This window comes from Rousettus aegyptiacus, unplaced genomic scaffold (assembly GCF_014176215.1).
Source record: "Rousettus aegyptiacus isolate mRouAeg1 unplaced genomic scaffold, mRouAeg1.p scaffold_m13_p_7, whole genome shotgun sequence".
NCBI classification, from domain to species: Eukaryota; Metazoa; Chordata; class Mammalia; order Chiroptera; family Pteropodidae; genus Rousettus; species Rousettus aegyptiacus.
The window spans coordinates 57,655,725-57,683,564 of NW_023416310.1; the positions used below are offsets into that span (position 1 = coordinate 57,655,725).

The following is a 27,840-nucleotide window of genomic DNA, read 5'->3' on the forward strand; positions in this document are numbered from 1 at the left end:
TGAATGGTCTTTATTTCTTTGTCTTTTCTGATTGCTTTGGCTAGGACTTTCAATAATACGTTGAATAGAAGTGGAGAAAGTGGACATTCTTGTCTTGCTCCTGATTTTAAAGAAAAAGCTTTGATGTTAGCTATGGATTTGTCGTGTATAACCTTTATTATGTTGAAATATATTCCCTCTATTCCCACTTTGTTCAGCATTTTTGTCATAAATGGATGATGGATTTTCAAATGGTTTTTCCCCATCTACTGATATGATTGCACGATTTTTATCCTTTTGTTTATTTAGTATATCATGTTAATTGATCTGCAGATATTGAACCAACCTTCCATCCCAGGAATACATCCCACTTTATCTTGGTGTATGTTCTTTTCTACGTATTGATGAATTTGCTTTGCTAATATTTTGTTGAGGATCTTTGCACTATGTTCATTAGAGATATTAGCCTATTATTATTATTATTATTTTTTTTGTACTGTCTTTTGGATTTGGAAACCGGGTAATGCTGGTGTATGAAATGAGGTTGGGAGCCTTCCCTCCTCTTGAATTTTTTTGAATAGTTTGAAAGGGATAGGCACTAATTCTTGAATGCTTGGTAAACTTCACCTATGAAATCATCTGGTTCAGTATTTTACTTGTCGAGAGTTTTTTGATTACCGATTTGGTCAGTTGTTTTTGATCTGTTCAGATTCTGTTTCTTCCTGATTGATTCAGTCTTGGAAGATTGAATGTTTCTAGAAATTTATTCATTTCTTTCAAGTTCTTCTATTTGTTGGCATATCAGTCTTTTTAAATAAACCTTTGTATTTCTGTGGTGCAGTTGTCACTTCTCTTTCATTTTTGATTTCATTTATTTTAGTTCTTTCTTTTACTTGATGGGTGTGCATAAAGGTTTATCAATTTTCTTAACCTTTTGAAAGAACCAGATTTTGGTGTCATCAATCTTTTGTATTTTTTTTTTTTTTAATTCTCTGCCATTTATTTCCACTCTGATCTTTATTATTTTCTTTCTTCTGCTCACTTAGGGCTTTGTTTGTTATTCTGTTACTAGTTCCTATAGGTGTCAGATTAGGTTGTTTATTTGAGCTTTTTCTTATTTCTTGAGGTAGGCCTGTATTGCTATGACTTTCCCTCTTAGAACCACTTTGGCTGTGTCCTATAGATTTTTGTGTCATTGTATTTTTATCATTTGTCTCAAGGTATTTTTTTATTTTTCTTGATATTGTTGTTAACTGATTCATTGTTTAATAGCATGTTTTAGCCTCCACGTGTTTGTGTTTTTCAGTTTTCTTCTTGTAATTGATTTCTAGTTGCATACTGTTGTGATCGGAAAAGATGCTTGATATGATTTCAGTTTTCTTAAATTTATTGAGACATGTTTTGTGTCCTAATATGTGCTGTATTCTTGAAAACGTTCCATGTGCACTTGAAAAGAATATAGATCTTACTGCTTTTGGGTGAAATGTGTATCCTAGACATTTTTAATGTTCTTTTACGAGACTCTAGTTTTTGTTTAAAATCTATGGAAAATATTAATGTTTTTGTTTTAGGCCATTGTCCTGGTAGTGGGTTCAGACTTCGAGTTATAACCAGTCTTCTCTGAGTTGTAATTTCAATGTCAGCTTTGTTTCCAAAGCCGTTATAGAGCTATTGAGATATGTCTTGTTTGTGTGCCAACCACTGGTCATACTAGGACCTGGAAGCTAGGTCTGTCCCTTAGTTCAGTTTTCAAAGTCTGTGATATGCTGCTTAAGGTCAGACCCATGTATGTGCAGTTTGAAGATGAGCCCAAGAGTTCATAAACAACTATAAGGGGCTACTTTCCTGAGTTCTTCCCTCTGTGATTTTTCTCGTACTTTATGGTTCTCTGGGGCTACTTTATTGGTCATCTGGTCAGAAAGCTGGAGCTTCATTTATCTTGCTTCCTGTACATGACTGTCTGTACCTAGGGCTAGGTAGTGGAAGGGCGGAGAGCAAAGATGCAATAGGAGTTGTTGCTCTCTTGGCACCACAGCTCCTCTGACTGAAGAGAAAGGATCTTCTCCTTCAGACTTTTACTTCACTTGCTGTGATAGGCAGATTTCTAAAGATATTCTCCCTAGATTTTTGTTCTCTGGTTAGTCTATCAAATATTAATCTTGATACTTCTATGAAGGAATTTTGCAGGTACAATTAAGGTTACTAAGCAGTCTACCTTAAAATGAGAAGATTTTCTAGGTGGGCCCAATGTAATTAACATGAGCCTTTTAAAAGCAGCAGAGGAAGGTAGAAAGAGAAGGCAGAGAGAGTCATAGAGGAATGTCACCTGTTGTTGGCCTTGAAAATGGGGGGGGGGGGGCGTGAATCTGGGAATGGAGGTGGCTCCTAAAAGCTGAGAACAATCTCCACTCTACAGCCAATAAGGGAATAGGGACCTCAGTCCTATAGCTACATGAGACTGAATTCTGACAACAGCCTCAATGAATATTAAGTGGATTATTCCCACAAATTTTCCAGATAGGAGCCCAGATCACTGAAACCTTGATTTTAGCTTTATGGGGCCAGGAGCAGAGAAATCACAGCCTGTTGGACTTCCGCGAGATAATAAGATTGTGTTTAAAAAGTGGCAGTAGAAAGCTAATATACCTACAGATTGCCTTGAGCTAGAGGTGCAAGAAAATGGAGGGGCAGAAGTATCAAACTTCCTCTGTTCTCTGATAGGAGGACCTTTCCTCCAGTTCCTTATGGCAGAACTAAAGGGCTTCTTCTGGAGCTCTCTGACCACATCCTGGGTACCCTGTTCTGAGTTTTGGCTACATTGCATCTAGGCTGAGAGATATTGGTGAGAAAAACAGTAAACTCACCACCAGTTCTGTGACCTTCTTTCTCAATCTAGTTACTATTATTCAGTTTTTAGTGTCCTCATATAGCTCTTCCATTCATTGTCCTTTTATAACTACATTCAGTGGAAGAGACAGGATGGAGTGCGCTTATTTGATGTTACCCTGAACTGGGTAAGTATATTATTTTACTATAAAATGAATATTTGCTCTTTGTATGGAGCATGGTAATCTCCAGTGATAATTTCTCCTATTACTTTAGTGCACATTCTTTCAGAATTTTTTCCTTAGCATTTAAAAAAATGGGGTCATAATTTTGTAGTGGTTGTTCATTTTCACCTAAGGCATTAGGGAAATTTTTTCATGTGAGTAGATAGAGTAATGAACTTTACTTTCCAGTTGTGAATAGTAATGGAATAATAGCGACTACCAATAATGGAGTGTGTTTATTTGCTAGGGCTGCTTTAACAAAGTATCACAGACTGAGTGGCTAAAAAGATATTTATTTTCCCACAATTTTGGAAATTGGAGATTCGAGACTAAGGCGTTGGCAAGGTTGCTTTCTTTTGAGGCCTCCTTGGCTTGTAGATAGCCCTCTTCTCCCTGTACCACATGGTATCTTAGCTTGGGCTGCCATTACAAAATACCATAGACTGGGTAGTTTAGAAAAAAAAATTTGTTAGAGTTCTTATGACTGGAAAGTGTAAGATCAAGACCCTGGCCAATTAATTCATTTCCTACTGAGAGTAGACAGCCCCATTCCTGGCATGTTGATCACCGTGTCCCTGCGTGGCGGTGGTGGTGATGGTGGTGGTGCTCTGGTATTTCTCCCTTGTCTTACAAGAGCACCAGACCTATTGATTTAGCCACCCCACCCCCGCTCATGATTTCCTTAACCTTTATCACTTCCTTACACACTTTATTTCCAAATACAGTCACATTGGTAGTTAGGTCTTTAGTGTAGGAATTGGGGGCAGGATTTGGGGGAATATAGTCCATTATACATGGTCTTCCTTCTGCACTTGTGAGCTGATTTCCTGGGTTTTTTTTTTAAGGATACTGGTCCCATTGGATTGGGACCCACCCTAAAGATCTCATTTTAATTTAATGTGGTATATACTGGGAGTGAGGACTCCACAGGAATTTTAAGAGGATACAGTTCAGCACAAAACAGGGAGGTACTGTTCTTTTCTTAAGGAAGCTGAGGCTCAAAGATCTTGAATAACTTGGCCAAGATCACACACCTACTAAGATACAGAACCAGGATTCAAACAGGTAGACTGCCCCCAGAGCCTACCTTTTTAACCACCTGGCTGTTCTCCCACTTTTTTCCTCCACCTTGGCACTGTAGTTGTTGGGATGTGCCATGCATTATTTAACTGATCCTGTGTTGAGCATATGGATTTTCACTTTTTTTCCCCCTGTTAGACAATGTTGCATTGAATATGCGTTTACAGGTATCACTGCACACTTCTGAAAATAATTGCTAATGTATAATGCCTAGAAATCAATTTATTCACAGAAATCAATAGTAAATTTATATATTTTTACAAACTGCCCTCTAAGCAAGTACCTGTTTACTCTTCCAGGAATAGTCAATGAGAACTATAAGTTTTAGAAAAGAACAGTGGAAAACTAATTTCTGTCATAGGCTACAGATAAATTTGAATTGGGTACTTATTGACGGTATCTCAGTGTGAAATGAAGGCCATTCTTTCTGTTAGATCGCATAAAAAACATATAAAGTGATGTATTTTAATCAATTCATGAGTTCTTTTTTTTTTTTTTCCAGAATTTTGATTCTGACATTAGCAGTGTGGGGATAGATGGCTGCTGGCAGGCAGACAGCCAAAGGCTTCTCAATGAAGTGATGGTGGAGCACTTCTTTCGACAGGGAATGCTGGATGTGGCTGAGGAGCTCTGTCAGGTAAGTTTGTCAACTGTGAAAAGATGAAAAAGAAATAAGGGAATTCCTTGGGGATTTCGAGTCTTCTTCTAGCCATAGATTTGTAGTACTTTAATTATCAGGGCTGACCTCATTTTACCTGGAAATCTTATTTTTAATTGGTGAAAATTATAATCCTAGAACTTTTTTTTATTCAAGTTATTTCCATATTCCTGCCCCATAACATTGGTCTCAAGTCCTCAATCAATTTTTTCTTTTCATAGAGAAGGTTAGTATAGAAGAAGAAATAAAGAGATTTATGTTTATTCTTCTGTTCTGGCCCAACTTGTAGAATTTCATTTTGTCAAATGAATTTCAAGCTAAAATTAACTTTAGTTGAGATCATTTTTCTTTTATTTCTGTTTGACATGAGCCTAGGGATCTCAGAACACTACCATTTGCCACCTAATATCATAATGGTTGCTAGCAGCTGCCATGTATTGAGTATTTACCATAAGCCAAGCTCTACCTTTATTCCTCACCTTAGTTCTGGGAGGTATAAATTACTGCTTCCTTTCTACAAATGAGGAATCTAAGGTTTGGAGCAGTAACTTGCCCAAGGCCTTAAAGATTCTTAGTGAAGGAACTAGGATTGAGTCCCAGATTCACATGTTTTCATATTCCGTCTTGAGCTACCATGTGCTATTTTCTGTGTAAGGATTGTTAGGATTAAATAATTTAAAGCTAGTTTGTAAATAGAACCTCTAAGCCTCTTCTGTTTTAAACAGATAAACTGTAACTCAGGTCTTTCTCTATACCCATATGGGAATTGTATTTGTGCCCATATACATTTTCTAAAGTAAATTATGTCATTTAGGGTTAAGTTTGCTTATAAGTAACAAAGACCCAAAATGCCAGTGGCTTAAACAAAAATGAAGTTTATTTCTCTTGAACAGAAATAGGAGATGGTAAGTCTTCCACAGCATATATAGTAGTTATGTTCCGTGAAGCTCTTAGGAACCTAGGTTTTTTGTAGCTCTGCTATTTCTAAGGTGCCCCTGTCCTTATGGTTCAGGCTACCAGCGAGAGCTATGTACCTTTTGGTATTCCAGGAAGGGGCAAAGAAAGAGTACATGCTTATATTTCATTGGCTCTGACTTAAATCTTGCAGTCATACCCAGCTTTATTCTATATGGTTATATGCCCATCTAAAATTTGGGGATTCTACAGCTAAGAAAAAGAGGGAAGAATGATAATAGGGATTGATTATCTGTCTGTGCCATAGAAATACATGTTAAAAAAAAATTTTTAATGGATTGTTCCGTATTTAATTTAGAATGTTTTTATTTATCTTTATTCTGATTACTTCTAACAAAAGTCTTTTTGTTTTTTTTTTTTTTTTACATTTTTTTAGGAATCTGGTCTTTCTGTAGACCCCAGTCAGAAAGAACCATTTGTGGAGTTAAATCGAATATTAGAAGCATTAAAAGTCAGAGTTCTGAGACCTGCTTTGGAGTGAGTTACTGAGTTTATTTTCTTTTGAATACTTTGAGAAAACACCATATAAAAAAAAATTAGAAAACTCTTTAGAGATTTTGAGATAAATATATCTCGCCTTCAGAGAAATAAAGGAAAAAATATTTTTTTCAGCTAAGTGAATATGGTGGATGTGTAATATGAGAAATGATTAAAGCTTACTTCATTTATCAGTTGGTCTGAATTCCCATGAGCAAAAGGGTTTCCTTTGTTTACGTACATACCGTCACTTTAGCATTATAACTGAAGTACTGTTGTTCAGGTGGGCTGAGTTTGATATTTATACTTCCATAATGTGCTGGGTTCTATGTTAGTATTCTGAGAAACAATTTAATTGGTTATTGGAACTAAGTGATATGTATAAAGAGAGCAAATACTGTTATGATGGAGTTCTATTCTAGTTATTACTATTATAAAATTTAATGAACTTGTCATTGATAGGAATTATCTTAAATTATTGAGTAACCTATGATAAATATCATCCTAGAGCAGAATCAGCAAATTTTTTATGAAGAGCCAGGTAGTGAATATTTTAGGATTTGCAATCCACATAAGATCTCCATTGCATATTCTTTTTTGCTTTTAATAGTCTTTAAAATTGTGAAAAACCATCTTGGTCACCTGGCATACAAAATAGGTAGCAAGCTATATTTGGCCTTTGGCCATAGTTTGCTGACCCCTGTCCTAGAATTTTCTAATGTGAGGATTACTAGGTTATTCGTTTGAAAAGAAAAAGAAAAAAATCTCAAAAAATAAAAGGAAGAAACTAGATAATAGAAACAGTGATATGTTGTGAGAGCATATCTTTAAAATTCTAGTATTTTAAAACTGGCAGTTTTTGAGATCATCATTATCAGGAAAAATATATTGGGAGGATCCTTGTTGATTTTTATAAAATGCACAGTTTTCTTCCACTAACCTCTAACTTATTTAATTCTTATAGGTTAGTTTTCTGTTTCTTATCATTTCTCAGTTCTTAGAAATTTTTGTAGAATCCTAAAATCAGCCCAAATGAACAGATAGAGATGGATTATTCCTATGTAAATTTATAAATTCCTATATAAATTATAAATATGAGGTAGGTAGGTACTATATTTTTAAAGATAGATTTTACTTAAACAGTACTTTTGTGTGTGATGCATAGTGCCTTTATGGTTTTTTTGGTCTGTTTTTCATTTTTTTTTTTTTAAGCAGATTTTAGATTGTGACACAGTTGGAAGATTAAATTCAAGCAAATACCTCAAACACCTTTTAAGTAAAGTATGGCAAACAAACACTTCTATTTTTATAGTCCATATAGATTAAACATCTGTAAAGGTTAGTGAGGGAGCCTAAATAAAAGTATAATGGGTTTCCCAGTTGTTTCATAGTGATTTGGAAATAATATTCAAGTTATTCAAGGTAGTATCCATTTATCCATTAATTTTTCAGGTTTTTCATCGAACTTTTTTGAGTGCTTACTATATACCAGAGACTGCTGAGTATTTGGACCACCTCAGCACTCAAAGTACTCTAGGCTTTTTCCTTTTGGAATAAAGGAAATTTATAAGACCTTTTTAACTTTGTTTTCTGTAAGATCCAAATTTCTTAATGATAAATATACATGTCAATTATTTCTGTAAAGATTTTCTGTTATTTGTACCCTCAAGCAGTGCATTTCAGGCAAAAGGAGGACTTCTTTTATCCAATTGGTAGTTAACAGTGGATATTATTATACAGTAAAAATTTTCTCATTTCACTTTTCTGGGATTATTGCCATGTTAAATATCAGCATAAGGAATTAGTGGTAATTATAGTTTTTAGTACTTATTATGTGCCTAACATTATTCTAAACACTTTACATGTATTAACATGTATTTTAACATACATTATTTTAACATGTATATTTTACCATGTATTTTACATGTATTAATTTATAATCTTCATAATAATACTATGAAGTAAGTATTCATTTTACGAGGAGAAATCGAGGTCTGGAAGATGCTCCATGAAAAAGGATATGGAATCAAAGGTTATGTGAGAAATGTTTCAAATATTTCCTTAATACTCTCCTCTTAGCAATCCTATAGTAAAGAAACTCATTTACATTTGTTAAACTTAGTGTTTCCCATGCGCATTTGACCAAAGAATCCTTGTCCCCACCCCACTCTCATAGGACCTATTAAAATCCACAAAATTGGAGTTCTATAGAACATCCAAGTTTAAGATAAATGATAGTTTAATAGACATCCTGATTCAACAACTCAGACTTTCCCAATTCTTGCCTATTATTAGTGAATGCAAGCACACATTTTCAGCATCTTTTATGGGCAAGCTATAGAAAATACACTCTCTTCAACTTGTAGAAAAAGTTGAAAAATGTAGAACTTAGGTTTTGGGGTTTCTGATTTAGATACAAAGGGGAAGAATCTTTCAGTTCTGTGGCATCTTCTGTTTGTGCATCTGGAAGGAAGCATGGAACCACCCATGAGGGGAGGTGAGAGGCTACACCAGTTCCTCTAGGCAGTCTAGGCAATTGAGGAGACAGATGCCAGCCCCCCCCACCCCCCCACCCCCCCAAAATTGATCTGAACAGAGGCCATGGAAGGACTAGATGAGAAAGAAGTCTGGAGAGTATTAGCTCATAATTGCACATGACGAGACAATGGAAAGAGGGCAGAAAAGAATGGTGATATGGCAGAGAAGTGGCAGAACAGCAGCTAATTATATATACAGATCTAGTCGTGGCCGTGCCTATTCTTTGTTCCTGCTCTTATATTTCTGAGTTTGTGTACAGATTTTTCTCTTCATCCAGATTATTTAATCTGTTTTTTTTTTAAATTTCTCTTGGCACCTAGCATAATTTTTATTTCATAGTAGGCATTCAGTAAATGCTGGAATAGTTTGAAGAAGAACTATGAACAAACAGGACCTCCTCTTTCATATGGCAGATAGAAACAAAACCAAAATAACTATAGATGCTCCTCAACTTTCAGTGGAGTTATGTCCCAATAAACCCAGCATAAGTTGAAATGTTGTAAATAGAAAATGTATTTAATACCCCTAATATACCAGACATCATAGCTTAGCCTTGCCTATCTTAAAACATTCTCAGAACACTTAACATTTCGTCAGTCTACAGTTGGGCAAAATCATCTCGCTTGCTGCTGCCAGCATCACAAGAGAGTATTGTACCACATGTTGCTAGCCCAGAAAAGATCAAAAATCAAGAATTAAAGTATAGTTTTTACTGGATGCAGATCACTTTTGCACTGTCATAAAGTAAAAAAATTCTGAATTCAGACCATCATAAGTCAGAGATCGTTTGTAGTATCAGCAAGAGAAGAACAGTAATTTAATACAAAGAGATGAATAAATATTAGAAAAATAGAAACTGACCTTGTAGCTTGTGCCAGCATTTTGAAAGAAAGTGCTTGCCTTTAGGGGAAGCCACTTGGTTGCTTTTCTAAAGGTGCTTCAAAGAGTAATATTACATTGATGGATTTGGCACAGTCCAGGACCTGACTTTCAGCCTTGCAGATTTAGGAACCTTGTTTTTTCAACACCCAGAGCAGGCCCAGGGGCCTCATAGCGCTTTAGAATTTGCAAAGCCTTAGTACAATGTAATAAGGGAACAGAATGGTTATAAGAAAGAGAGAAGTTACAGAATTTTTTGCAGAAGAGAGAAAAAAATATTAGTGTAGACCACAGAAAGGTGTTAGATTGAACAGACCATGAGTAATTTGAGGCAGACAGTTGCTCTGTGTTTCTGTCACAACTTTAATGTGGTCTCAGGAAGGGATGAGCAAAGCCTTTATCATCTACGCCATGTCGCCTGGTCTCTACAAGAGGCATTTTTATTTCATTATCACCAGAAATAGACAACAACAAAGACTGGTGAAATTGTGAGAGGAGAGAGATAAAACGACTAATTCAGTCAATTAGGTTTCTGGAAGAGAACAGCTAACTCTGGAGATGGAATCTTGTTTTGATTATTTTTGGAATAATATGGATATTCTAAATATGGGGCTAACAATGTGCCAAGTCTTTTCAGAGACCCAAGAATTAGAATAATTAATGCTTGATTTTTCTGTAGGACAGTTATATAAATAAATGTGAGTTGTTCTAAGTAAGTAGTTTTGTTTCAGGGTGTTTTTATGGAAGAGGGCCAGAAGGTCTGGAGGATCCAGTGGCAGTGAACAGAGATGATTGTGACATTGGTGTCTTTACTGGGTGTCATTTTTTTTTGCCTACAGTGCTTCTCTAAATGCGGAATGGTTCCAAAGCCAACAGTACTCTCATAGCCTTAGATTAGGGAGTAGAATTTATTTCTAAAAGTCACAGTAAAGTTATAATTTAACTGAATGTTTAGTTAGCTTGCTGGTTGTAGTATAGTGGTGGTTGGTTTTTTTAAAAAAATTAAAAATCACGTTTTCTGCTAGAAATCCCATTATCTAGAATACAGAACTCTGTACCCTAATATATCTGTTTTTTTTTTTTTTTCCTCTTTCTGGTCATATTCTTCTACTGTTTTGTAAGACAGTGTGTTAAGTTTTTGGTGCTGATTATATTTTTGTGCTTTTGTAGTTCTGTGTGCTTGGTAGGTTTTGGATTTGGTTTTTATGAGGTTAATTAAGGCAGTGACTATCTTCTATCCCTATTTCTGCTCCATAAATCAAATACCCTTAAGAGACCAGAAACTCCTACCAAATACATTGTGCGAGCCATGTGAGAGGTTCAGATAAGGACATCTAAAGTTCAGTGCATGGAGTGATTATTAGGAAGGTTGTAGACAATACGGTAATTGAACCTGGGCCTTTAATTTTTCAACTCTTTCTCAGCTACTCAATTTGTGTTTGTACTGTTGAAAAATTAACTTAGGACCTATGTTAGAAGAAAGTCTTCTAATTTCATAGCGGGAACAAGCAAGTCTTCTATCTGGATTGGCTTTAGTTCACCTGGACACATCACTATTGATGGTAATGTTAGTTGCTAGATCAGATTATTTGAATATGTTTGCATGTTTTTCTTAGCCTATACCTTTCTCTATCTCCATTCTATTCTCAGTGGGCCTATTTACCCCTTTAATTCTTCAAATCACATAACAAATGCCTTTAATTTATCCTGTTGGCCAGCCACTGTTTTTTTCGCCTAGTGGCGGCATAATTTCTCCTCCTGGCATAAACCTCTGGATTTTCCAGCTGAGCCTTTCCTCATCAAAATAAAAAATAAAAATAAAAAAAAGAAGCAGCAGGGAGGGGCAGAGATTTTGGTGAAAAATAGAAAACTAATCTCTTTTTCTTTCTAATTCTCTGAGTTTCATGAAAATAGATCATGGACACCCTGACTTACTCAGTAACTCAAATTTACGTTTTTCTTTGTTGTACCACTGTGAGCCTTCCTTGTCTTTATAAAGTAACCTCTTGCCTCTAAGATCCCTGTGTTCTTTTCTGTTGAACCTCTGGGCGGTCCTCTCTGCACAATTCCAATGTGCCCAGATTTCATTTACCAAAGTTTAGTTAACACAAGTTCCCCAATGACACAGTTCAAATTTCAATTACCATGATACGTTAATTGTGAATAATAGCATAAAATACAAACTTCTCTGTGCCAACTCTTCAGTCTACACATCACAACATAAATAATAGTTGTGCATCATGATCACATCATTTCTTTCAAAGTCTGTCAGTGATTGGTCACTGTGTATCACTCATTCACCCTCAGACAGCAAGTATATAGTTACGTTGGCACTTCATCCCCCCATGATAAACCCATGTGGCATATTACCAAAATGGAATAATTGAAAGAGAGGGACTTGGTCAGCAAAGTTGAATTGCTAGATGTATAATTGAGTGAGATTAAAAGACTTGAAAATGATGACAGCAAAGTGAAACTAGGATGAGACCTAGGCCTGCATGAAACTATGATACAGAGCATACTGAAAAAGTTTTATGAATATAAAAACCAAGTAAAGTTGCTTCAGCATCCTTTATTTAAATTGCACTGAGAACACAAAGCTCCTTATGGTTTAAGTGATGGAATGCTTACATCTACTTTGGCTCGAAGACAAAAAAAAAACAGCTCCATCAGTTTGGCTAACATTCAGGCCAAAATGTTGATGAAGTTGCCTCATTGAAACAAAACAGTAATTATAAGGAGATTGAAGAACTTTCCTGCCAATAAAAAATGGTTTCATCATTTCAAAAGTCATCATGAATTGACTAATGTTAAATTATCTGCGGGGGCTGCTAGTGTGGATAAGAATGCTGCTGTGAAATTTGTGCCCAGATCCAAAGATTAGTTAAGGAGAATGTTCTGATGATTGTCATGGAAGGTAACCCCATCAGGAACTTATACAACAAAAGATGTAGGATCACGAAGTTGTCATAAAGGAGGTAAAAGCTATATGAACTTTCTTATTAGGAGGCAACACATAGTGACTTTAAAAGCTATGCTTATCTGGCCAGTTAATTGTAGCCAAGGAATTGAGGTCAAGAAAATACAAATGGTGATTACCTAGGTACAGTCCTGGGAGTATGAGGGAGAGGTTGTATCAGGCAAGGATTTCACCTTGATGTTTAAATGTGCTTACATGTTTAGGGGGTAAAAATGGGAAATGGCATCCTTAATTTAGAAAATGACATTTTGCCAGAGAGGGAAAAGCTTAGAAATAGTTATTCTAATCCCCTGCCTTGTGATATTTAGGCTTAGTATAATACTCAGAAATGAATATAACATTGTTTCAGAACGGAATGACAAAATATATGACTAAGAAACATGTGAAAACTTGTATTCTATGAATCTGAGATTTTACACTCTCCCTATACTTCCTCAGCTCCTTTTTGTAATGGGTATCATTTACTTTTCTAAAAATTTCTTGGTGGTGTGGGGAACAGGAATTCACAAAGCCAATTTTTTATGATTATTAGCCTTGTTTATAACAAATTGAAAATGTATAAAAATAAATTCAAGCAATATATTAAGGAATTGTCTAAACACCTCTCCAAGTTAAAAGAAAATGGGGCATATATGTTTAAAGCTTGAAAAGCTTGAATTACTTTTAAGAAATGTGATTTGCAATTACTGTTTAGTTTTTTGATGAAAAAAGGAAATAAAGTTTTGTTTCTTTAGCTAGCATTACCTTAAAAATTTATTACCTTTTTAAATGTAAAAGTAATATGTTTTTATTATAGAAAACTTGGGAAACATAGGACACACAGACTATTTTAAAAATCACTGTCACCTGGATTACTGTTAGCTACTGTCGGTGTATCCTTCTGGTTGTTTTAAGTCCCCTGGTGCTCCTCCAGTGGTTGCTGTTCTGATTAATCATAGCCCATGCAGTAGTGAGTGATAAGCAATGCATGAAGTCCAACTTTCTGGGAGTTATTACTGTTAAAAATTTTGGTGACCAGGGTTACTTTTTTCTATATATCATACCTTCCCTCCCATCCCCCTGCCCTTTTAACATTATATCATGAACATTTGCCTATGACAATGAAATAGATTGTTTTCTTTTGTGAATCACCCGCTTGTAGACTTTGCCCTTTTTCTGCTGGATTTCACCGTTTACTAAAATTTATAGCTGCTCTATTAACTCCCTTCTTTAACTTTAGAAACTTTTACACATATACCACATATCAAAAGCGGAAAAAAAGGTTTCTTGCTTCTTTTATTTGTAGGAAAACATACTCAAGCTTTTATGAATGAGAGGGGGTGGGATAAATTTAAGGTAAATGACCTGATTTAAATGCACTCCTTGGATTTGGGAGTCAAGAAGGTGACTGATAGACTAGAGACTGCCAGAAACACAGTACTTTTGATGCTGACGATTGGTGCTGGGCAGTTACAAAAGATAGCTGCTGGAAGTATCTTGTTTGTGTGGGAGGATTTATCAGATCTGATGTTGCATCTTGACTGCATTCACCTTAGTGCCAGGCAAGGATCCAAGGCTTACTTAAATATAAGTATTTCCAAGATCTGGGTAATTGATGTTTTTAAAAATCATTTTGACTTTGAGGTCAGAGAAGCTTCATGATTTGACTCAAAATATAGATGTGTCAACAAGCTGAAGAATATTCATATGCATGTGCAGCCCTTTTTGGGAAGGATAGGATCCAGTGAAAGTATAACTCTGTAAAGTCTCATTTCAGTCAGCTGATTCATTGTGAATAATTTGAAGCATTTTGCTCTTATAGTTGTAGTTACTCAGACTTTTATTCACACCCAGTTCAGATTTCAGTGGTCCTGGCAAACTGGGTTAGGTAGGGAATATTTGCCCAACTAAAGGTCAGATTAAAGAAGAATGTGATACTAACAGCTTTTACATCTTATTATGTTTAGAGAAGTAAAATAATGCTTCTTACCACTTGATTGCAAAATTGAATTTAACAGCTGGCTGATGTACTTTTCTACTTTAGTGCTCACCTGAACTGGTAGTCCCAATTTAAGATTGGTTATTCCAACTGTGTGTCATAGAGGCCCAAGTCACTGTACTTTGGATTATTCAAAACTGACAGGAAAAATGACTTTAAAAAATGTTAAAACATTGTTTTTTCTCTCATTAGCACTATGTTTGTATAAATCTTTTTGGCACAATGTGATACAACGTATGATGTTTATGTAGGTTTATCTGCCTGATTAGTCTGAAAGCACTTTGAGGGTAAATGCCCGTGATTACTGTTTTTAATGACACGAGTAGCTCAACATTTTGCACCTAACAAAAGTTTGAAGATAGATGTTCCCCCTTCAGAATCTTGTGATTCATTTATAAACATGTCAGTTTAACAAAAGAGTAGTGGTTCTAGGCAGCTGAGTAGTGAGTCTCATTGCTGACACCTGCTTCAAAGTATGGCCTTGTACAATTCCAGATCTGTTATGTGCTCATCAGAGTCAATCTTGTCTTAGTGTAAAACCTTACTAAATATGTAGTTGTCATTTAACATACTTTTCATTTTTCTCCACTGGCTGAAAAGCCTCTTTAGGTTAATTGTTATAATTTACTTTATTTATAAAAGTTTCTGGGCCCAGGGAATGATGTTACCACTGACTCCCACAAGATGGCAGCCCAAACCCTTTTTTCATGTTGTTAGGTTTCAATTTTTAACACACCTTGCCTGTGCTCTTAATTATTAAAATCTTTTTTGCTTTTTCTTTAGATGGGCGGTATCAAACCGAGAAATGCTTATAGCCCAGAACAGCTCCTTGGAATTTAAGCTACACAGATTGTATTTTATTAGCTTATTAATGGGTGGAACTACAAATCAGCGAGAGGCATTACAATATGCTAAAAATTTTCAGCCATTTGCCCTAAATCATCAAAAAGGTAAGTCTAGAGCCAGATGTTTTAATGTTTAGAATTGGTCTATAGTCACCGCTGGAATTTAAATTTATCTTAACTAGATCTAATACATATTTGCTAATAAACTAAAACAATTATAGATGATAATCACAGCAAAAGCTCTGGAACAAAAATAAAATATTGAAGACTCATGAGTGAAAAGTCAGAAAGAGACATTGCATTTTTTGGGATTCTGTATTAAACTAAGAGCAGACATGAGAAAGAATGAAGTATGTACTGGCTCCCTCTGGTCCTCCTTCCCCCTAATGCTGCTGCTATGAAACAACAAAGTGTTTCATGGTGCACCAGGGTGGCAGCAGTTAACCCTAAGTGTCAGTGTATGAGTACTGGCCAGTTCTGCACCCAAAGATATATGATGGCCCCATTTATAACATAATTGTTACTCCTCAAGATAATGGTAATTATACTATGCTATGTATAAGAATAAAATGACTGCAAGTTCAACATTTAGTGCTTTCCTTTTCTTCTCCTCTTTCTCTACGATTTCTTTTTAATTTAGAGTAAAGGGAAAAAACAAGCTTAAGGACCAGAATTTTAGAAGACATTGTTAATAAATTATCTTAGGCTGTGTCAGTTGGGGGTATTCTCACCTCTCTCAGCTTATTACCTGCAAGCCAGCTCTATTTCAGGTGTAATCATTCACACCTCCAAGTCGCTGCTGCTTTTGTTTAGACATTCAGGTTTTGATGGGAAGCCTCGTGTACCTGAGACAAGGGATTGAGAACTCGCCGTATGTTCACCTACTTGATGCAAACCAGTGGGCTGACATCTGTGACATCTTTACACGAGATGCCTGTGCCCTCCTGGGTCTCTCCGTGGAGTCCCCTCTCAGTGTCAGGTATGGAAATTGATCCTCTCTTTTACTGAAATATGTATCAGATCGGTCAGTTCTTCATAATGTTGTCTAGTTCTTGATGTTTAAAGTCAAGAAAATGTTTATCTTTCTGAAGAAGAATGCAGTTAGTATTTCAAAAGATGGTCACAATTGACAGTGACAGCTTTAGAGCTGTGGTTCTCAAAGTGTAGTCTGTGAACCCCTGGACGTCTCTGAGAGCCTTTTTCACTGTACTGACATTTGCACAGGTGGTGCGGAAACAAAGTGCTTGAGTGTTAGCACAGATCAGGACAGTGGACTCAAAATCCAGTGTTCCTCGCCACCACACACTTGCAGTTTAAGACATGCTAGTTTTACTCAAGGATGTTCTTGACATTAAAAATGATTAGTTTTATTAAATCTTGACATTTGAATACACGTCTTTTTATATTTTGTGTCACAGAATAGTAAGTTCACATAAAAGACCTCAGCTTTGTGCTAAAGTGTGATTGTCTCCATAAAAAGCACCTGTATATTGTTTAAGAGTTAATAAGTTGGTTGCTTTTTTCATGGAACATAGTTTTTACTTGAAAGAATCACTGAAAGACAAACTGTAGTTATTTACACTCAGGTTTTTTCAAATGAACAAAGCCTGCCACATCAAGGAAAACAACTGACAGTATCTTTTGCCATAATGATAAAATTCAAGATTTCAAGCTAAAGTAGAACTTTTGGAAAACTTGTATGGCCAATGTGAGCTCGACAGCTTCCCCGGTACTTAAAGACTTTTCTGATGAGATTGGATGTGATAATTAATGAATTTGATTTTGTGATATCATAAGATATGTGTTAACACTTTGAAGATCTTAATTCATTATGATCTCACTGAATCATGCTTCTGTTAAAGATTCAAAGTACAAGATAGACCATTGGATTTTAATGTAGCAGGGTACAAAAAATTCAATGGTAGGGATGCAGATTCCACTGTGCAACTAACCTTTAAGAAACTACTACTTGTTGAGTTTTGGTGTGGCATTAAAGGATATCACAATTACCTGAAAAGGCAATTAAATTTCTACATATCTCTGTGAGGCTGCATCATTTACTTCAACCAAAAGAACACATTTTACAGATTGAATGCAGAGGAAAATTTAAGAATTCAGCTGTCTTCTATTAAGCCAGGCATTAAAGAGATTTGTAAAAGTGTAAAGCAGTGCTACTCCTCTCACAAAGTTACTTTTGGTTTGGAAAATATGGGAATCTTGATAAGAATGTTATTATAACATGTAATATTTTATTTTTAAATGAATCAATATTTTTAAAGTTGTGGTTTTATTTTCTAATATAATAAAGTGTGATAGATGTAACCCACAAAAACAATTGCTCTTTGATATCCCTAATGTTTAAGCAAGTGAAGGAGTCCTGAAATCAAAAAGCTTAACTGTTTTAAGAAAATAACTTCTTTAGCTCTTCTTTTCATTTAATTCCTCAAGTGTTTTGAATCTCTTCTCTGCTCCAGGCAGTGTGTGGGATATGAAGACAAATAAGGTACAGTCTGCATCCCACAGGGTGTTCCATCTGAGATAGAAGACTCGCATGCATTTAACTATAATGAATGACCAGGCTGCAGGTCAGCTTCTCTGGGGAACAGACTCTGAAACAGATGGAAATTGACATGAAATTTATTGGGATCCACCCCAATGGGGAAATGAAAGCAGCAGGATTAGGCAGAGGGAGAAACTGGAATGTGATGCCGTCTCACCAAAGACCTCAGCCCATCCCTGAGGAGCTCTTGGAGCTGAAATGGGCCTGTGGAGTTGTCCCAAATTGGGACAGCAGGACTAGACTTTTGTATCTTTGTGGAGCAGTCATCAAATGTGACCTTCGTCAGGTGGCTTTCTTTAGCCAAGGGCAGTCTTGAAGAGGGATTCAGCTGAGGGGTGACTGCTCGCACTTCTAGATCTGAGTACTTGTGCCCTTGACAGGGGTGAATCCCAGTCTAGAAGGAACTGTGCAAGAAAATGTCAGAATGTCATTAATGAAGGGTATGCAGAGTCCATTAAATCTTGTGGGTTTATATAATTTAAAACTTATTTGTGTGTGTACTAATTTAGCAGAGCGAAGGGCTCTGTGCCTGGTATCCAGGGCACCCGCACACAGTCTGGAGGAATCAATATGCATAGGACCAAGCTGTCTGACACTGGCCTGATACTGGTATTGACATTTCCTCTTCTGTTCTCCTAGTTTCTCTGCAGGGTGTGTGGCACTGCCAGCTTTAATTAATATTAAAGCTGTGATTGAGCAGAGGCAGTGTACTGGAGTTTGGAACCAGAAAGATGAATTACCTGTGAGTCATTTTTCTATTGGTTATTTACCTTTCTTGCTACTAGAAGAATGTGCATGTTAAGGGTTTAAAATGTCAGTCTTGCCTTTTAACTGGGGAACATTATTGTAGCTCTTTGATAGGGCTTCTTTTATGTATGTGGTGACATGACTAAATAATAGAAATGAAGAGTGAGTACAAATTGGAGGCACTAGACGAGCCTTCTTAAAATTTTGTCTTTGAGTGGTAATGAAAGCTAATGAAGGAAGACATCGGAAGTAGGGAGGGTGGGGTATACTGTAGCATGCAGTGTGTTCTGCATTGTAGTTGACAAACCACTCTTATACAATTTTTTTAAAAATATAAAAGCAGTGAATCAATTTGATTGGATTTAGTTTTGTCATAAGCATTGATATTTATGAGATCATGGATTTGTGCTGGTTATAGTTTTCTAATACTAATTATATAGGCACATCGTTATTGAAGTCAAGTTTTGCTATCATGGTAGGGATGAAGGTCACTGTAAGCAGTTTCTACCAGGCCTCTGACAATAGGCACTGTCACTTTGGGAATTATTCCTGCATGGTTGTATCATGGACCCTAAAGGGCTAAAACGTGACATGCATTTGGCTTTTGCTTCTTTTCTGCCACATCTGTGCACATCTTTATCTGCCCTTACTTATTCCTCCAGCTGGTAACTGTCTGTTGGCTGTGCCAGCTTCTCTTCAGAGATCTGGTTTGATTCAAAGCACAGGTGCATCCCCAGTCTTGAGTGTGGTCAGGACACAAGCAGCAAGCACCCCTGCTTGGCTGCTGCTCATTTGAGCTTTGCTGAGGCTGGTACCTACAAGAATCTGGCAGTTTCCCAAGTTAATGTTGTCAGCATCTCCGACACTTGTGCACTAACTGAAATCTGAATTCACCTAAGGTTTGTGTGTCAGGTAATAAAGCAGTCGAAAGTGATGATCTGGCCATTTTTTCTCAAGATTATGCTGTTACACTTTGTCAGCTTTCTTCAAAGAGTCTGGGTGTAGACTTTTATATTGATAGCCATTTTAGATTTCAAAAGAAAGAAAACAGATTTGGCATTAGGGGAGCCTCTGTCACTTGCCAACTGCTATGCTAGGTGATGTCATAGCTTTTGTTTTTGTTCACTGCAAAGAGAAATAATCGATATAAGTGCTGTGGCCCCTGATGTACAAATTGTGAAAGGTTCTGCTGAACTTTAGCTTAAAGTCCTTGTTTCAGGTGGTTTCTCTGGACTTACAAACAAAACATGGAAAACTCAGATCTGGAGTTCGCACAGAAGTAAACCATGTTTAGCTTGCCTTTAAAGGAATTACTGAATTTTATCATCTAGCTAAGTGTGCTAAAAAGCACTTGGGATTTCTGATGGGTTTTGCTGTTAGATATAATTTGATGAACTTTCAAGACTTTGAATTTCAGAGCATTGTTTTGCCTTTTACTCTTAACTCTTAGGCAGCAGAATTTGGTTTGAAAGTAGTATTATGAATGAATAATTTCGAAGGTTAATTTAGAATTATAAAGTAATACTTGAATTCCTTGAATTAGAAGAGTACTATAAAAAGGTACATTCAGATAAATAGATTTGATAAATGCTCTTTGCTGCACAGTGCATACTAACATGATGGTGTTCTGAGCTATAACTTGGGCCTTTTTACATTTTTTAATAGATTGAAGTGGACCTTGGTAAAAAGTGCTGGTATCACTCAATATTTGCCTGTCCCATTCTTCGTCAGCAAACAACAGATAACAATCCACCAATGAAATTGGTCTGTGGTCATATTATATCAAGAGATGCCCTGAATAAAATGTTTAATGGTAGCAAGTAAGTGTCAGACTTTTTAAATGATAGTAAAAAATTTTCTTTTGTAACTTGATGGGAAGATAAGAAGTAATGAGGGTAAATAAATGTCACTAAAATTTAAAAATAGATTTTATAACTATTCATTTGGCATTGTGGTTTCTGATCTTTTGTCAGTCTTTTAAATTTGTTCATGAATTAGGTTTATAAACATGATCTTTAACTCTTTTGGGTAGACAATACAGTGTTGTCCCTCCTTCCTTTTTCACAAATGGTAGCATGTAGCATATTATATACTGTTATGTCACTTAGTGGTATATCTTGGAGATCTTTTATGTTCTACAGAAAGAGACTTCATTCTCTTTTTAAAGCTGTAGAGTATTTCACTATATGGGAATAATGATCATTTAACCAGTTCCTTATTGGTGAGCATTTAACTTTTGTTATTATTAAGTGAATTACCCTATCTATATGTGATTTTAAAAAAAAATTATAGAATTGAAATTGCTAATTCAAGGATATATACATGTGTAATTTGTATACATCATGAACCCAACTTAAAAAAAAAGTTCCAGAAGTCTATTTCTAGCTTAGGCAGCTAGAAAATTTTTCACTGGCATTTATTTCAGACCCAGTATAATAAACTCTTTCCTTTAAGAGGAGGCCTTGGCATGTAACGAAGGTGTTTATGCCCTTCCCAAACCGTGAAACATGCTGGTTTCGTGTGCTCTACTACAAGGCATATCGGTTGCTCTTGGTAAGCTACATGCCTTGTAGACTCAGCAGCTGGCATCAAATTTGCTGCACTTAAGTGAATTGTGTGACCAATAGATTTGAAATTCATTTGGAAATAGGTGCAACCTAAACCTTGAAGGAGAAAAGTTGAATTTACTTTTGAAACCCCCAAAAGCAGTTTTCAGAACAATTGTCTTTTGTTTACAAAACAATTTTTACTTATTTCTGCTGAAAAAGGGCCTTTCAGGTTAGGGTTTCCTTAGATGGTATCTATTTGTGACCCTTCAAAGCTAGTTATATTAAGGGAAAACATAGTTAACCCTCAAAATACAGACATGTGTCTGAGTCTGTGTGTGTCTAATCGCTAAAGCCATTTTATAATTAGATGATATTGAATGCTCATTACTGATGCTCATTACATGTTCTTTGAGTCAATGTGTTTTTTCTTGTTTTTAGATTAAAATGTCCATATTGTCCAATGGAACAAAGTCCAGGAGATGCCAAACAGATATTTTTCTGAAGAAATGATTTTAGTTTGCAATTTGTAAGTGAAACTGAATTGTGGATTTCAGAAGAGACCGTTCCATTTAATGCAGCTAACCAAGGACTCCCGTGTTTATATAAGCTAATGCTCCAGAAACTTTGCCAACATTTTAGTGCACACACACTGAGGGAGTGCTCCAGATGAATATTATCATAGGGCTTTATTATATTCTTGGTCTTCATTTTTGATCAAGTAAATACACCAGCAGTTGTCATTCAATGCAGGTTTTTGTACTTAATTATATGGTGATTTTTTTACTCTTTAAGAGCAGAAACAGAACTTGACCTCCCTGCCATGTGTTTAGTATTTCTCCTGCTTTTACTTTTGTCATTTACTTGATAATTGTAAGCTTTGAGAATGTTTGTGAAAAGGTTTTATTTTTTGTTATGTGTACATAAGTAAATGAAAATTCTTCAGAAAAACTGAAATGTGGTTATAAAACTAATTTGCATTTTTTTTTTTTGCTTAAGGAAGAAAGCTGTGATAGATTCCAAATTTGCTTTTTGATGTTTTTCTCTGCTCCACCTCTCACTGAGAAGTCAGCAGGCCTGCATTTGAGCTCTGTTGATAGCATGGCTACCTGTTTAAAATTCCTTCATGAATTTAGCAGGTTGGTGTGAGAAATCTTCCACTATAACAGTGGAAGGAGTACTATTGTTTCTTTGCTTTTATTGCCAAGAGGTGCTTGTTTTAAAAGTGTGCTCAATAAAATGAAATTCTGAAGTTAGAAGTGTTTTTAAGTTGATATTTGCTCTCTTGGTCTTGGTAGCCCTGTTCTCTGAAATTGGCCTTCAGGACTTGACTGTCTCCTGCATTTGTATATCATTGCAGACACAGTGTTGTGTGCGTGCGCGCGCGCGTGTGTGTGTATACACCAGCATCAAACATTGTGCATCTGAAAGGGAGGAAGCATGTTCAGTCCTAAAATGCAGTTACCAACTCATTGTTAAATCCTAAAAGTTAGAATCTAGCACATTTTCTGTAGTATGGAATATGTTTATTGCTGTTTTTGTATTTGAATAGTACACTGTTCATTGCCTCTCCTGCAGCGTATCATCTCATTGACTGTGAATCTGTATATTATTCTAAAGGATACACATAACGATCTTTTCTCTTGTGAGGTATATTCATTTAATGCACTATCCAGAAATAGCCATGTGTAAGAGTCTTTCTCTGTATGATGAACTACAAGGAAAAAGACTTCTGTGGACATAATTCTAACTTAAACCCATTAAGTTACTTCATTATGAGAAGAATGTTGTATGAAAATCACCAAGTATTTTGCAACTTTATTTCATCTGACATGGAAATGAACATCAATATAGAAAAACTTTCATGAGAAAATGAAAAGAGAAGAAGGCACAGAATCAAAGAGAACCATGACACTTCACATTTTAAACTACAGATTGGCTTAGTTTGAGGGGGGAGGGAGAGAACAGATTTGGTGCTAATTGGAAAATGGCAGCATTTGCAGTAGTGTACCAGCCTGAATGAATGGCTTCTCCTGAAATGCTTGCTTGGGAGAGCTAGGTTTTGTTCGTAAGGTTAGATGGGTACTGTGGAAAGCCCTGCCTGAACGATGTGTCTGGTCAGGCCTTACATGTTGAGGGTCACTGTGGGCCACGTAGGTTAGTTGGCCGAGAATCGTGATTAGCCTGTTCAGAATGCTTGCTCTGTCCAGCCTTGGTCTTAGCCTCACGGCAACTTTTTCCCTGTGTGTCTGCTTTCCTGTGGGAACCCTCTCTAAAGTTTCACCTCTCTCTACTAAAGCAGTGAAGGAACAAAGCAGAGAGAAGCTCTTTGGACTCCAGAGGGAAGGTAGAGAATTCAATACACTACTCTGGTTAAGGATGTAAAGCTGGTTTATTATATATTTTTTATTTTGAAATAAACCCAGAGCATCTTCTTTAAAACCTTTTTCTCATTAGGTCAGATTTAGCTTTATTTACAACTTAGTCTCACCTTTTCCACCTCAAACACCTACATAACATTTAGGTTTCATAAGGTTTGAATAATATAGATGTTGCTTTAGAGGCTGCTGGTAAATATTTTTGGTGGCCAGCGACTCACAAAGTAGTCTCAGGCCACTTTAAAAGACAAAAGCCAGAGCTCTGCTTTGTCCCTCTCCCAGTGTTGGGAATCCTATTGACAGTTTTCTGTGAAGCTCATGGAACTTTAAAAGGAACATGCTTTAACTGAAACATTTGATTTTACAGCTTTCTGTGCAAGGTCCTTGTAGTCCTGGACAGGATTAAGGCCAAAAAATTGAAACTCTTGATCTAACAATTTAATGTGAAAACTATTTGTTGTGACCTTTAACTAGATGCATGGATTTAAAAGTCATTGGTGACTAAATGTGAAGGAGAGGTGGATTTGAAGAGGCCAGACCTTAACCAAAGATACTGAAGTATAACATGTTGTCTTTCCTGCTCTAGAAACATCTTCACTAATGGTGTCGGGGCCACATCATTGCTGACGCGATGGGTATCAGCAGTGTAGGAGGATGTTCTTCACGTTCTGCCTAGAGCTAAGATTTTTTACAGTCAGACTAATTATAATTACATTGAAAATGATTTCAGAGTGGATTCTTAAATTTCTCTGGGAACCATTTCCATTTATCAGCCATGGACTGAGCTAAACTACTAAAACCTTACTAGATCCTTAGGTTCTGGTTTAGCCAGAGCATCTGTGCTTTCAAGTACAATCTGAAGTACAGTGGTTAAGGTTGTCTTTAAATCTTTTCTCCTTTTTGTGATCATCAGATGCCATTTCTGCTGTTTTAGTGGTGGTGTTATGAGACTTTCAATACATAAGTGAACGGGTATTGGTGCCTCTTAATTTTAAAAATTTTGAAGAAAAGAGCCACCTCATATTCATAGAGTATGTCAGTATTTTGTGGGTGTTTGAGCATTTAATTGAACATAAGAAAGTTATAAAGTAAATCGTTCATTTTGATTTTTCTATGGCAGCCGATGCATACAGAGACACTATAAACCCACACCAAATTATGTGGGGAATGAGGATCCTTTTTTCTCTCCAGGTAGTCCCACAGGTTATGCAGTTTACGTGCAGTATTCTTTATGCTGTGAGTAATTTCCACCTCAGTGGTTTCAGCCTTTGGGATAATACTACAAAAACCAAGAACTCTTGGTTACCCGCACAAGACAAGCCGCTGGTAGACATTAGCCCTCTGGTTTTCCAGCTCAACCTCTGATTAAGTCAACTGCTAGTCCATCTGGTCAGTTTGCTTAGTCAGAAGACTCAGGTTATTTTCAGGGAAGAAATGGAAGCATAGTTTAGTTAATTTAATTTCATCACTAGGGTGTATAAGGTGAAGACAAACCAAATACCTTTCATTACATACACTATCTTTGGTAATACTAGAATGCTGTGGTCTTGAGGGAATGTTAACAAGGAACACATACCTTCAGTGTACTTCGTAAGCCTGTCCAGCTGTCGCAGGTTTTATATGGTACTGCAGTGTTTACCATAAGCAGGTACAAACTTCATGGACTGTTTATTGAACTATAATTGAATAGATACCAAAAATAGAATGACAGATGTATTTTGGTAACAGATGAGGCAACTAGTTTTAGGGCAAGTTTTCCACTGTTGATTTTACTTCAAGACATAGGGAGAGAAAACAGTTTTGTTTTCAAGACATTTCCCTCTGTAGTTTTAAACTACGGTAAGCATATGCTTCATTTACTTCCAAAGAGGTGGAAGAAGCTGGAGTTGACTTAGAGCACATGCTTTGTTTCCTATTATGGGTGAGGACCTACACTTTTATTTTAGCAGTCACTTAACATTCTCCAACAAACATATGTGGGATTCACTAGGATTTAGTGCCTGATCTTTTCTTTTGGGAAAGGGTGGGAGTGAATGTAGTAGGGGAGGGAGGGAAGCAGGAGAAAAAAATGGGAGCGTGAGTGAGTGTGCATGTCTTTGAAATTCACCGTTATCCTCACCTGTGTCTAGCAAGAAACAGGTATTTAATGTATTTTGCTCATGACTGCAGTGTGCATGTTTTTTTCCCTCCTCCGTGTCCTCTAAACTTAAAGGATTCATCAAATCATTTTGATCAGATGGCTCAGGATTGTATTTCTTTTGCTTACTCTGTGCTCTTGGGTTCTATAGTATTTCTATAAATATGTAACAAGAATAGTGTTGCACTGTAATCTATTATATAGAGCTATATGTATGGAAAATTTTGATCAGTTTTTTAAGAAATGTATCTTGTTTGCAAAGGCACAATAAAGTTGCATATTATAGACTATAGGCAATAAAGCTAACAATAAACCTGATTTAACACAAACCATATTCTCTGTTCATTTGATTTTGGAAAAAGTTTAGAATATCCAGTAATTCCATGGATTTCATTTTAACTTCGAAAGTTCTGATATATTAGAGTTTAGGGGAACTTTAAGAAATGCGTTGTTAACATGTTTTCCTATGTCAAATGCATGGCTTCTCCTGTGTATGTTTTTTAAAATTAAAGAAATGCATATCTTAAAAGTTCTGTGGAACCAGTCCGTATAAGTGTAACAGAGGTAGGAGGGAGGGAGGGTGTATGGAGGTGCCAGTTGTGAGAAAAGAATATTGCTGAATGTACAGAAAAGAGAATTTGCTAAGAGTCTGCATGTAAAGAACTTAAATTCTTTGTCACCAACTCATCCTTCTTCTGTGCTACTAGCAGTATGAGGAGAGACGGTGGCTCCAGGGCACAGTCCCCAGTTTTTAAGTAGGTGGTTTCCTTACTGTTACTACTAACTCTCCCTGTGGGTGGCCAGGACCCTGCCCTGCTCTCTGACCAGAGCGATAGTGTTTTACTAGGAAGAGGAGCCCAAAAGCGTTCTACCCAGGCTGCCGGTGGAGTGGGGCTAACACTCAGCTTGGCCAGGGAGAAACAGAGGGTGAGTTGTCTCTCCTATTCAGTGACAAGATAAAGTAATAGACTAAGAATCTGTTTGTGCTTCTCTTGTATATATATATTTTTTCAGAGACTCATCTGAGATTTTAGAAGAGTTCTTACCTGGGTAGCGGATACTACCCAGGTTCATTTGGAACTAGTGGCCCAGGTAATATAGATCTCATCACCTGTCCCAGCAGGACTTGGCATTCTCTTGGACTCAAAGTGTGGTCTATAGCAGCACTGGTATTGCCTGAGAGCTTATGGGAAAGGCTAAATCTGGGGCCTCAGCCCAGACCTACTGAATTAGAACAGAATCTTCATGTTTAGGAAGAAATTGGCTTACCTTACATGGAGACTCCTGGATGCTCCCTATTTTATGAAGTATTTTCCCCTTTAAATGCAGCAGGTAAGGATCACATGTACCGAACATGAGGAGTACGTTTTCCCTTGATGACTAAGTCCTGAGTCATCAAGAAAAGTTAATTTAGTGTTGCTTTGAACTGTTTTAGTGCCCAGTTACCCAGTTATTTTAAAAATCACTGTATTCTTTTAAGCATCTAGGTAATTGAGGGAATTCTAGTTGCAGCATGATGAAATGCATTTTCCACCTCCTCTCCATCAAAATGAGGAAGGATGAGCACCAGAGATGTAAAATGATAGAATTTTGTAATGGCAAATGCACATAAGACAAAACCATAACCTGGATGCCCCTCACCTTCCTATAGAGGAGCTTGGTAAATATTATCCCAGCAAACAAATGTCACTCCCCAGAGAACATGCTTCCCTAACTTTCTGGCACCCACCAAGAAATAAGTTGAATGTCATAAACCTCGATACACATAGTTATATTTCTGAAACAAGTTTTACAAAATTTTAATCCTTATAATGTGTGATGCACTCTGATGTTTTTCATCTCTTACTTGTTTAATTGATTTCATGACTTGCTAATGGGTCAAGATCCACAGTTTAAAAAACCTTGTATTAAGGGGCAATGATAAAACAATCCATTCACAAATCTACTTTGACATCTCTGGCAGTATGTGTATGATAGGAAGTATTTTTTTTCCCTCCCCCCACAACCCCCCACCCCAAAATCTGAAAAAGCTT

At 36.5% G+C, this 27,840-nt stretch overlaps 1 protein-coding gene across 3 annotated transcripts in view; it reads left to right on the forward strand.

Annotated features, from left to right (window-relative positions):
• Nucleotides 1-26,125, forward strand: part of RMND5A (required for meiotic nuclear division 5 homolog A) — a 54,967-nt gene extending 28,842 nt beyond the window's left edge. Inside the window, exons 3-10 of one of the 3 annotated variants that reach the window (XM_016136417.2) lie at nt 4,612-4,746; nt 6,119-6,219; nt 15,378-15,544; nt 16,253-16,418; nt 18,639-18,741; nt 20,412-20,566; nt 21,734-21,821; nt 22,292-26,125. In XM_016136417.2, coding sequence (XP_015991903.1) covers nt 4,612-4,746; nt 6,119-6,219; nt 15,378-15,544; nt 16,253-16,418; nt 18,639-18,741; nt 20,412-20,566; nt 21,734-21,797 — 891 coding nt within the window. In that variant the 3' untranslated portion in view covers nt 21,798-21,821; nt 22,292-26,125. Of the gene's footprint in view, nt 1-4,611; nt 4,747-6,118; nt 6,220-15,377; nt 15,545-16,252; nt 16,419-18,638; nt 18,742-20,411; nt 20,567-21,733 lie in introns of all 3 variants that reach the window. The other 2 variants (XM_036224201.1, XM_036224200.1) reach the window with 2 other exon arrangements.
• The last annotated feature ends 1,715 nt before the right edge of the window (nt 26,126-27,840 follow it).